The following is a 12,054-nucleotide window of genomic DNA, read 5'->3' as shown; positions in this document are numbered from 1 at the left end:
GTTCAACCTTGAAGGACTTGCTCATTCCATCAGCACAACAATTGGGAACAATTTTTGGCTGTCTGCAAAGGAGAGTGCCAGCTGTATCCTTATAAGGAGCTGTGGAGTTTGAACAAAGTACAAGGACTATTCCTGTTAATTTGGAAAAAAAAACCCAGATGTCTTATGGTTTGATCTGGTTACCTCTGAGAATTCTGTTCTCTTTAAGGATATGATTTCTCTCTCATCACACCCAGTTTGGATCGAGGTACAACATGGAAACAAAGTAAAGACTGACAGAGTGCTATCTGTGGGGTGGCTGTGGGGGGAGGGAAGCAAGATTGGGGGGAAAACTGTAAAACTCAAATAATATCTTTAATAAAAATTAAAAAAAAATAAAGTTAGTGACTTTCCCTGACATCATCTCCAGTTTATTCTGCCTAGATCTTGCTTAGCCCTAGATTGTCTGGTGCCCCCCACCCACTAGACAATCCCTGGGCAGAGATAGTCTTTACTGTCTTTCTTCACAGCTACAAAGCGTAGATCAGTGACTGGCACCCTTCTTTGATCCATAAATATTTATTGACTGGTTGACTGGGAGGGAATCAGAGACTATTAGTAGAGGGAAGGGGCTTTCACTTTCTGTCCATTTGGCAGAGAGAAGTCAAGGCCCAGAGAAAGGCAGGGATTGGCCCAAATCTCAAGCTGGCTTTTCCAGCCAGCCCCAAGAAACCCAGCCCACCCCCATGGATGCAGGGGAAACCACATAGAGGAAGGAGTCATTGTCTCTCTTCATTCGGGGCAGGGGATTGGGGAACTTGGAGTAGGACCAGCCTGGACCCCACCCTGGGCTGATGACTCTCTACTAAGACGTTCATGTGCCCACTCTGTCTGTCACCAGCACTGAAGGTCACAATGGCCCCTACATTCTCTGTTCACCTCTGCCTTGGTAAGTGCTAGGGAAAAGGGGGCCTTCAAGAGGGAGACCAAGGCTAGCAGGAACCTGAGAGACACTGCACCCACGTCTCCCCATTGTACAGAGAAGAAATGGTGGCAGCAGGAGAAGGGGCACAAGCAGAACAGTGGCCCAGGGCTCCTGGTAGCTGGCTGTCCCCTCTGCTTCCAGTCCCAGCCTGGGCTCTGGGGTCTCATTCGCTTTTCCCTCAGGTTTGGGGACAAGGATGTGGGTTCTGGGACAGGAAGCTGAGTCTAACTGAGAGCCTCTCCTCCAGGGCTGTGTCTGTGCTGGGGCATCTGGGCACAAGCGGGTGAGTCCTGTCCCCAAGTGCCCCCTGCCCCTCCTGCCTGCTCAGCATTGGGAGCTGTCCCCATGGCAGCCAGAGGGAAAGGAAGATGGGGAGGGGGTCAAGGGGAGGGTTCTCTTAGGGGATGGGGGGTCAACCCTGGGGATACAGGGGATAAGGGGGACATTTTGACCTCTCTTTCTCTTGAAGACCCATTGCCAAGACCCTCCCTCAGGGCTGATCCAGGCTTGGTGATACCCTGGTGGAAACAGGTGACCCTCTGGTGTGAAGGGACCCCAGGGGCTGATCTGTACAGTCTGAGGAAGGAAGGAGGCTACCAGAATATGTTGAAGTCTGAGGATGGGAGGGAGGCCCAGTTCCTCATCTCTAAGATGGGACCAAATACTGCGGGGAGATACCAATGTCGTTACAAGAGCCAATCATTGTGGTCAGAGACCAGTGACCCCCTGGAGCTAATAGTGACAGGTGAGAGGAGAATGCCCCTCCCATCCTCAGCCCTAGCTTCTTACTCTGGCCACAACCAGGGCTGGCTCTGCGTCCCCACACCCCCAAACCCTGGCCAGCCTTGAGCTCCCTTGAAGCCAGGAGAAGGAGAGGAGCATACACTATCTGTTGTTCCTCCTCTGCCAGCTCCAGCTTGGGCACAGGGAGGGGAAGGCTGGGCCTGTTCTCATTCCAGGCTCTCCTCCTCCCCCAGGTTCCTATGAGGCCCCCTCCCTCTCAGCCTTGCCCAGCTCCCAGGTGGCCCCAGGACAAGAGGTGACCCTCCAGTGTCAGTCACAGTTAGAAAATGACAGGTCTGCTCTGTACAAGGATGGAGAAGAGATCAGCTATGGGGAGGCCCAGTCCAATGGCCGGGGGGCTCAGGCCAACTTCTTCATCCCAGCTGTGATCCATGGCCATGAAGGAACTTATCGATGCTACAGCTTTCATGGGAACTACCCTTATGAGTGGTCAACCCCCAGTGACCCCCTGGTGCTCAGGGTCACAGGTGAGAGAATCCCAGCCCTCCCCACCCCTCCTGCCCGCCCCCCCCCAAGCTCCTTCACTTACCCTGGGGCCCCACATTGCCTGCTCAGGGTCCTTCCCCAAGGGACCAGGAGGATTGGGGGATGAGCAACTCAGAGGGTGGGGGAGGGGATCAGGGTAGTGCATCATCCTCAGGAGATTCTGCCCCCCCCCCCCGCCCCTCACCATCTGAGCCTATTGAGTCATAGTTCTCACCCATAGACAATTTGTCTCCAATGTCCCAGGAATGGGGTTGAGGATGGGGGAGGGGGAGCAGAGTGGGAGGGGGTGGGGGAGGGTAAATACCACCCAGTGCTTTCCCCTTTTTCTCTTCCAGGTCCAGGTCCCTTAAAGGACCCTCACCTCCCTCAAAGCCCTCAGGATGCCCAAGCTCTGACATCATCCCCACCCAGTGAGCGATCAATGACCCTCAGCACAGGTTAGGGCAGGGGTCTCTCTCCCTTATTACTCTCTATTTCCTGTGTAGACCAGGGCAGAGCCTCTCATTTCTCAGAGAAAACCAAGACATGAAGAGGACTGGAGGGATGGGGCAGGGGAACCTCCAGACTGGGGAAGTAGGAAAAGCGTGGCTGGTCAGGAAGGGGGCTGGGGAGGGGGTGGAGGAGAGAAGGGCAGGGTAGTCCCCATCCCTCTCCCTTCTCAGCCCTTACCCAGTAGTCCCCATGACCTTCCATCCCTTACTCATATAGTCATAGCTCCAACTGGCGGGAAGCTCCTCTATTTCTTCCATCCCTGACTTCTTCAGTGATGAGGGAGGAGGCCTCTCAGGTGCCCCCACCCCAATTACCCTAAGCAGAAAGCACCTGGGTGACCTCCTGCCTCTTGCACCCTCCTCTGACCAACACCTTCTCTGATTCAGCAAAACCTCAGGGTCATAGAATAGGGACAAGGGGTTCTGAGGATTTAGAGAACCTCTCCCTCCCGCCCCAGCCATTCCCTGCTTCTCCCTCACACTGGAGGCTCCCTGAGGACAGTCTGTGCCCCCTCCCTTATCTTGGGGACTAGAAGGATTAAAAGAAAGGACCAGGCCCAGGCTTATGCCCAAGAGCAGATGGTATTAGGGATCAGATGTGGGGTGAGGCCTGGGTGCCTTTATCACAGAGAGTGAAGGCCTCCCTGGTGACTCTGGTCATTGTGGACAGTTCCTTTGGGGTGGCTTGGTCAAAGCTAGGCTGCAGGAGAGGAAGGGAAACCACGGAGGGACAGACTTTCAGGAGCATGAGCTCAGAGGGCCCCCTCTGACCCCCCCCACACACACAGACAGCCTCCCAGGAAAGGGGAGCTGAGGGTCTGACCACCTGTTCACACTTGAGGGTTGGAGAGGCCTGAGATTGAGGACACACTGTCAGTGACATCCATCCCTCCCCCAGATGCTGCTCCCCTGGATTACACTTTGGGCAATGTGGTCCGCCTTCTCCTGGCCGGACTGGTGCTCATCATCATGGGCATCCTGCTCATAGAAGCTTGCATAGCCCCTAGAGGAGCCTGAGAAGTCACCCGGGTGGCTCTGGCCTGAACATCCTGGTAGTATCCAACCACAAGAAGAGGGAATGATTGAATGAATGAATACATGCATGAAAGAAGGAATGTATGTATGAATGAATGAATGAATGAATGAATACAGCCATTACAGATGTAATGAGTGGAGACTACCTTCTGATGACTATGAAACAAAAAGATGCAAATATTTGAAGCACAAGAGACACAGAGACAGAGAAATGAAAGAGAGAGAGAGAGAGAGAGAGCAGCCAAGGGTCAAGGGGCTCCAGGAGCTGACCCTCCAACAGGGCAGACCACTCCTCCAAGGGAGAGGTGGGAAGGGGCAGAGGATCAGGGAGGGGAGGAAGGTGCTGGGGAGGGGCGTTGGATGCCCATGGAGCTCCATCTGTCCATCAATAAATATCTAGGAGATGCCTTCTCTCTTCTACCCACTGGACCAGGGGCTGGTTGGGTTCCAGAGGCTCAGGGGAAGGGGTGAGGCCTCCTCCAGCCCGAGGAAGGGGCCTGGCCTACCCCACCCTTCTCTTCTTCCTCACCTTTCTCTACCCACTTCAGCCTTTAACTAAAGCAAAACATCACAGTTCGTTTATACATGAAGTCCACTTCTCTAGTATCTTACCAAAAGCCCTGGGTGGATGCTTCCTTACAAATACCAACAACCACAGAAAGTTTGGGGGACAAATGATACAGAATGAAAACAGAATCCTGAAACCTTTGGCAGTTAACCAATGAAGTAAAATATTTGTTTGTCATTGATTACTTTGATCCAGAGGTCTGTTCATGTGTCGAAGCTGATAAGATCTGATTTCCTTCCAGGACTGCTGACTTTGTTTACCAAGGTGTTCAAGGAAGGAATCTGTCTCTTGTCTAAATGACCAGAGCAGTTCTCCTGCCTCTGCAGGGTGATTCTCCATCTGACACAAAACCTGAAAGCCGTTCTTAGCGATGCCCATTCCAAAGGTCTGCACAGACAAAACCTTTCCCTTTGGTCTATCAAACAGGACAAACCCTGTAAAGGGGCAGAGATCCATATTCTGAACCTGCACTCCTTAATGAGAACTAACAGAATTGGAACTATACAGATCAAGAAATGTTACTAAGCTATTAAAGGATTCCAGATTAGATAAAACTCCTTCCCCTCCTATTTTCAAAAATAATTCATGTATAGAGGGTCAGCTTCCATAGAGTTGGAAGACAGGTGTCCCTGGAATGAAGGTTACCAGAGAGAAAGCGTGGATTCTTGCTCATTAAACAGATTGGGTGAGTCACCAATAGACCCTGACCTAAAAAAAATCTCCTGAACTCGAAGTATATGGGAAAATTGTTATAAAGAAGTCTACAGACTTCAGAAGATAAATATTGTAAATCTAACCAGGGAAGCCATGCAGCTGGATTTCATCTGACTTGTCTTGTCTGAGATAAGTTTTGTTATAAGGCTCAGGATATTTAACAATAAAGTTAAGAGAAAGTTGTTCCCAACATTAAGTTGTTTATCTCTCTTTCTTCAACCTGCCTCTCATCAATATCCAGATACATGCCTGTTGCTGACAATTTGTTGTCTGAACAGGGGACAACCAGGAGGAGCCTGCGGACTCTCTGCTGCTGCTGCTGCTGCTGCTGCTCTCTCTCTCTCTCTCTCTCTCTCTCTCTCTCTCATTTCTCTGTCTCTGTGTCTCTTGTCCTTTGAATATTTGCATCTTTTTGTTTCACACAGTCACCATTCATTACATCTGTAAAGACTGGATTCATTCATTCATTTATTCATTTATTCAATCATTCCCAAGGAGATATTTATTTATTTGGTTGTTTGTTTTTTAGGCTTTTGCAAGGCAATGGGGTTAAGTGGCTTGCCCAAGGCCACACAGCTACGAAATTATTAAGTGTCTGAGGTCATTTTTGAACTCAGGTACTCCTGACTCCAGGGCCAGTGCTCTATCCACTGCGCCACCTAGCAGCCCCTTTCACTGACTTTAAAACATAGAGCATTAATATGGGACAGAGGCAATCCAATGCTAGAGGACATTATTTGGGAGTGTTGAAGTAGATAGTCAAAGAAAGATGTTATTAATAACAACAAAACAATTGGAAGAATTTACTCAAGGTGTAAAAAAAATGTTGTCCATGGTTTCCAGAAGAAGGAGTGCTAAATGCTGAAAAATAGGAGACTGTAGGAAGACAGAGGAGTGAACATTTTAGACAGAAAGGTCAGGAGACATTTCCTAAAGGAGACTTTTCATTATGGAATATTTAAAACAACTGTGTGAATCACCTAGAGATGTTCCTTTTGCCTCAGAGGATTAAAAGTTGATGTAGATGTAAAAACTATTCAGCAGGAAGATAGAAGTAAAAAGGAAAAGGAGGAAGAAGAATGTTGGCCTTTACCTCCAAAGCCACCTCCTCCTATCTGTAACATTACCCACCCCTGCTCCTGTATGGTCTAAAGAAGAAAACACAAAGCTAAGGGGCACATGAATGTTGTTCAAAAGGCGTCTCAAAAAGCAGTGGATAAAAAAGAGTAGATTCAATAGATATGAAAGGCTTATTGTTTTCATTCCCCATATTTGAGAGACCTGATCCATAGAAACCAGGAAATATTTTGAGATAATATGATAATCTAGATTTTAAACCATTTAAGGAATTAAAATCAGCAACAAGCACATATGGTCATAGTAACCCATATGTTTTTACTATGATAGAAACATTAGCCAGACATATATTAGCCTTGGAAGATTGGACTATGATGGAAAAAAAATACTCTTACATGAGATTACTTAATATGGAAAACTGAATTTTTTTGAGAACTGTACTAGTCAATCTAAAAGAAATGAAGCAGCAGGATTAAGAATAACATTTGAAGTGCTCACTGGTACTGGTCCATGGACAGGAATAAATAATCAAACTGGTATAGCTTACAAGCATATTAAGAAATATTCATTGCTTCAAAACATGCAAGATTGAAATTACCTGAAAAGAAAGGAAGCAATATTTCAATTACAAAAATAAAACACGGACCTAATGCAGATTTTTCTCACTAGGTTGCAACAGGCAGTTCAAAGGAGTGTGAGATATCAGACAACTTACGATATTTTGCTATAAAAGTTAGCTTTGGGGAATTGCAATGCAGATCATGGGTAAGAATTACTCTGGGACCCAAGGATGTAACAGTTATAGACATGATTGCCAGGTGTCACAATGTAGCAACCTTGTCACACCAAGCTCCTGCACTGGCCACAGAATAAGGTATGGTTCAAGGATGGCAAAAAGGGACATTTAAAAAAGGATTGCTTTAAAAGGAGTGATTCTAAGACAGGATTCCCTTCAACTTGCCCTCAATGTAATAAAGGGAAACACAGGACATCTGAATGTAGGCTAAAAACAGACAAAGAGGGAAACCAGATTTCAGGAAACTGCAAGAAGGGCCCAGGCCAGGCCCATCAAATAATGAAGATAGCTCTATGACACCAATATTGAGCATTCCCAAAGAGAATTTACTTTTCCAGGGCCAAGACTAAAAGTGTTTGATTTAAAACATGCCACAAGAGGGAGTTCTGGACTAGATTTACCTGTAGCATGTTGTTTTACTCTAACAGGCACTGGGTAATCAGTGTATACCTACAGGAGTTTGTGGTCCTTAGCCACAAGGAAACACGGGTTTAATCATTGGTCATAGGAGCATTTCCACTGCTGGGTTATTAGTTATTCTGGGAGTTATTGATAAGGATTTTTGAGGGAAGATTCAAGTTATGATCCATTTGGGTAACTAATACACCTCTTGAAGTTTCAGCACGAGAAGGGGGATTGTAGAGGGCCAGCTTCTGGAGAGTTGGAATACAGGTGCCCCTGCAACGAAAGTTACCAGAGATAAAGCACGTATTCTTGCTCATTGAACAGGAGAGTATCAGAAAAATTCTGATAAGTAAGTCTACAGACCTTGAATATAAATTTAACCAGGGAAGCCATACAGCTGGATTTCATCTGACTTATCATGTATGAGAAGTTTTGTTATAAGAGTCTGAATGTTTAACAATAAAGTTAAGAGAAAGTTGTGAACAACTTTAAGTTGTTTGTGTCCCTCTCTCTTCAACCCAGCTCTCTTCAATATCCGGGCCCATGCTTGTCGCTGGTGATATTTATGTAGAATAGGAGTTAATTGTTCCTTAAATGTTTGGTAGAATTCACTTGTAAATCCATCCAGACCTGGAGAATTTTTCTTAGGGACTTTATTGATGGTTTCTTCAATTTCTTTTTTTCTGAAATGTGGTTATTTAAGTATTTTAATTCTTCTTCTGTTAATCTGGGCAGTTTGTATTTTTGTAAATATTCATTTCGCTAGAATATTCCAATTTATTAGCATACACTTTGGGAAAGTAGCTCCAAATTATTTCTTTAATTTCCTCCTCATTGGTAGTTAGTTCACCTTTTTCATTTTTGATACTGGTGATTTGGTAAGGTTTCTTTTTCTAAAAAATCAAATTAAACAAAGGTTTGTCTATTTTTTTTGACATTTTCCTAAAACCATCTTTTAGTCTTATTGATGAGATCAATGTGTTTTTAGCTTTTAATTTTATTAATCTCTCCCTTGATTTTCAGAATTTTTAATTTATTTAATTGAGGATCTTTAATTTGCTCTTTTTCTAGCTTTTTTAGTTGTATACCCAATTCATTGATCTCCTCATTCTCTATTTTATTCATGTAAGCATTTAGAGATGTAAAGTTTCCCCTCAAAACTGCCTCGATTGGGGCAGCTAGGTTGCGTGGTGGATAAAGCACTGGCCTTGGAGTCTGGAGTACCTGGGTTCAAATCCAGTCTCGGACACTTAATAATTACCTAGCTGTGTGGCCTTGGCCAAGCCACTTAACCCCATTTACCTTGCCAAAAACCTAAAAAAAAAAACCTGCCTCTATGCCATTCCCCAAATTTTGGTATGATATATCATTTTCTTGGATATAAATATTGATTATTTCTATTATTTGTTGTTTCAGTCATCCATTGTTTAAGATAAAATTGATTAATTTCCAAATAGTCCTGGATATATCTTTCCTTGACCCTTTAATACATGTAATTTTTACTGCATCGGGGTCTGAGAAGTGAGCATTTTTGCCTTTCTGCATTAATTATAAGGTTTTTGTGTCCTAGTACATGGTCAGTTTCAGTATAGCCTTGTCCAGATGAGAAAGAGGAATATTCTTTTCTATCCCCATTAAGTTTACACCAGAAGTATATCTAAGTTTGCTAAGTTTTAGTTCACATTCTTAACTTACTTCTTGTTTCTTTTGTTGTTAGATTTATCTAATTTTGAGAGAGAGAGATTGAGGTCTCCCATTATTAAAGTTTTACTGCCTCTGTCTTCTATTCATGCACTCAGCTTTTTCTCTAGGAAACTGGATGCTATACCACTAGTTGCATACATATTTAGTAATGATATAGTGTCATTACCAATGGTGCTTTTTAAGAAGATGTAGTTTCCTTATTCCACTTAATGAGATTGATTTTTGCTTTTACTTTATCTGAGATTTTTTTACTTAAGCTGAAGCATAATATACTTTGCTCCATCCTTTTACCTTTACCCTGTGTATATCTCTGTGCTTCAAATGTGTTAATTGTAAACAACATATTGTAGGATTCTGGTTTTTAATCCATTCTGCTATCTGAATCTGTTTTGTCATATACGTTGTCCCATTCATATTTACAGTTAAGATTCTGTATTTCCCTCCATGCTTTCTTTCTCCATTTATATTTTCTCTTTCCTTTGCTCTTATTAATCCTCACCAAAATTGTACTACCTTTCCCCTTTGACTTTCCTTTGAAAAATTTAATTTCAAGTGTATTTTCACTTACACTTCATCTTCCCTTTTATTAGTCCTTTCTTCCCTTATGTTCCCCTTTTGAAGATCCCCTCTTCCTTATCAATTGGGGTAGATTTTTCAACCCAAGTGGCAATGTGTCTTTTTCCCATTCTGGTCTAAATCTATTGAATAGAATTTACTCAGCATTCACATTCTCTCTTCCTTCCCTCTACTATAACAAATCTTTGTGCCTCTTCTGTCGTGGTTATTTATCACTCTAGTACTATTAATCAGGCATCATGAATCACAGTTTGATGTTATTCCTTGATAAGTTCATATTGTTATCAGGGTATCCTCACAGACTGTTTACTTGATTGCTTGATAATCAGCATTGACTCAAATTAAATCAAATTATAATTATAATCATTTTTACCTTATTCCCTTTTCAAGTAGCCTCCAAGGACATATATTCCTTCTAATGAGCAAAAGTATCATCCAAAGCCATATCATTTCTTGAAGTATTTGTACCTCTCCTTCCAGGCGTATTCTCTTTCCTACTTTACACCGCTTCCTCACCCAAGGTATTTAACCCCTTGTTAAGTGAAGCAAGTGTTAAGTCAAACCCCGGTATAATTAACTGAAAATATCTTAAAGATCTCTAAGTACTGGGAGGCTCTGGAGGTCTCACCTGAAAATCTTTCAGGTGATTATAAGTTACAGAGGCACTGACTCAGTTCCTCCCAAGTTATGATGCTTAAAGGACTCAAGTACTGGGAGGCTCTGCAGGTCTCACCTGAGAATTTTATAAATGATGCAAGTTACAGAGACACTGACTCAGGTTCCCCCAGTTTATGATGCCCTCATTAAACAAGGTGCTAAGTGCCATGTGATTAAAATGGGTCAAAGGATAATGAGACACTTAAGTTTAAAGTTAACACCCCTGCTTTGCTTCAGGGCTTTTTTGTCTCAAACTTAGGGATGTAATCTTGGACTTCTTCAATTGAGAGATAAGACCCAATCAACCCATATTCTTTAGATTCTTTCTCTTCAAATATATTCTACCCTTTAATTACCCTAAAAGATGTAAAATTCTAAAGAATTAGAAGTGTTGTATCTTCCTTTTCAGGGTTGTATACAATTTGGTGGTCTTGAAAAACATTTATTTTGTTTTTTCCTTCCCCTTTTCATTTTTCTTTCTTTCTTTTTTTTTTTTTTTTGCAGCTCTTGAGTTGTATATTAGTCCTTTGAATTATTTGTTCAGTTCTGGTCTTTGTGTCAGGAAATTCTAGAAGTCCTCTATTTCATTGCACATCCATCATTTTCCCTGACAATTTATACTGAATTTTGCAGAGTAGTACATGCTGGGTAGTAATTCCAAGTCTTTTGCTCTCCAAAATATGCTATTCCAGGTCTTACAATCCTTTAATGTTGAGGATGGTATGTCCTATGTGAATCTGATGGTGTTTCCTTTGTATCTGAATTGTTTTCTTTTGCAGCTTGCAATATTCTTTACTTTATTTGAGCATTCTAGATTTTCACTTATTACAGACCTTTTAGCCTGGGGTCTCTTTCTGAAGGGTTTCTGTGCATTCCTTCATTGGATATATTATTCTCTCATTCTAGTAGATTTGGACAATTTTCCTGTATGTTTTCCAGGTTCTTTTCTTGATCTAGTCTTTCTGGTAGTCAGATGAATCATAGATTGTCTCTTCTAGATCAATTTTCAAGGTTGTTCATTTTCCCTAAAAGGTACTTTACATTTTCTTCAATTTTTTTCAGCCTTGTAATTTGGATGGAATCTTGTAGTCTTCTAGATTCATTGTTTTCTTTTGTTGTTATTCGAATCTAATTTTTATGGTTTTATTTTCTTCAATTAGCTTCGGTGTTTCCTTTTCCAGTTGGTAATTTGTACTTTTAACAGAGTTGACTTCTTTGTTCAGTTTTTCATAATTTTCCTTCATGACTTTCATTTCTTTTTTCCATTTTTCTTCTTCCTCTCTTCTTCGGTTTTTAAATATTTTTAAGCACTCCGATGAGCTTTTTGTATTTGATTCCAATGCATAGACCGTTTTGATACTTCCCCGTAAGTGATTTTTCACTGCTTACTTCTTTAGACATTTTTCTGTTGAGTAGTTTTCTACTTTACAGTGAGTGCTTTCTTAGTCGGTTTTTTTTTGTTCATCTTTGTTTCAGTCTGCTTCTGGGGTATAGGGGATGTTGATCTGAACTTTTTTTTTTTTTTTTTTTTTTTTTTGCTGGGGCTGGGACTGATCCCTGGCTTGTTGGTGGTGAATAAGTTTTCTATGCAGTCTAGGCCTTGCCTTTGCAGGATTATTTTCATCCTTTATGTCCAGGTTTTGATTTAACAGTGGTTTGTTCCCAACCCATTCCTGTCTTTTACCCTGTCAGTCTCAGGGTTCAAACATTGTTTAGGGTTGGAGTCCACCCTTCTGGCTTGCTAATTAGCTGGCTGGACCTCTGCTGTTGTTAAGCT

General features: G+C 42.8%; 1 protein-coding gene across 2 annotated transcripts; it reads left to right on the top strand.

The window, feature by feature from the left end:
• Nucleotides 1-789: 789 nt before the first annotated feature.
• Nucleotides 790-4,059, top strand: LOC141509968 (platelet glycoprotein VI-like). 2 transcript variants are annotated; one of them, XM_074219883.1, is made up of 6 exons: nt 790-928; nt 1,212-1,247; nt 1,434-1,709; nt 1,942-2,235; nt 2,590-2,691; nt 3,644-4,059. In XM_074219883.1, the coding sequence occupies exons 1-6, from the start codon at nt 856-858 to the stop codon at nt 3,760-3,762; spliced, it is 900 nt and encodes a 299-aa protein (XP_074075984.1). In that variant the 5' UTR covers nt 790-855; the 3' UTR covers nt 3,763-4,059. The 2 variants fall into 2 exon arrangements, with proteins under 2 accessions (XP_074075984.1, XP_074075985.1); XM_074219884.1 differs by having other exon boundaries at nt 854-928; nt 1,459-1,709.
• Nucleotides 4,060-12,054: the final 7,995 nt, after the last annotated feature.

Source organism: Macrotis lagotis, chromosome 1 (assembly GCF_037893015.1).
Source record: "Macrotis lagotis isolate mMagLag1 chromosome 1, bilby.v1.9.chrom.fasta, whole genome shotgun sequence".
Lineage (NCBI taxonomy): Eukaryota > Metazoa > Chordata > Mammalia > Peramelemorphia > Peramelidae > Macrotis > Macrotis lagotis.
The sequence above is the reverse complement of the archived record's forward strand: the minus strand, read 5'-3'. Positions and strand labels throughout refer to the sequence as shown.

Excerpts from the sequence above, each read along its gene's own strand:
- LOC141509968 (XM_074219883.1), top strand. The coding sequence starts at position 856 with ATGTGCCCACTCTGTCTGTCACCAGCACTGAAGGTCACAATGGCCCCT. Across the intron at positions 929-1,211 it reads CTCTGTTCACCTCTGCCTTG|GGCTGTGTCTGTGCTGGGGC; the intron begins GTAAGTGCTAGG and ends CCTCTCCTCCAG. Across the intron at positions 1,248-1,433 it reads GGGCATCTGGGCACAAGCGG|ACCCATTGCCAAGACCCTCC; the intron begins GTGAGTCCTGTC and ends TTTCTCTTGAAG.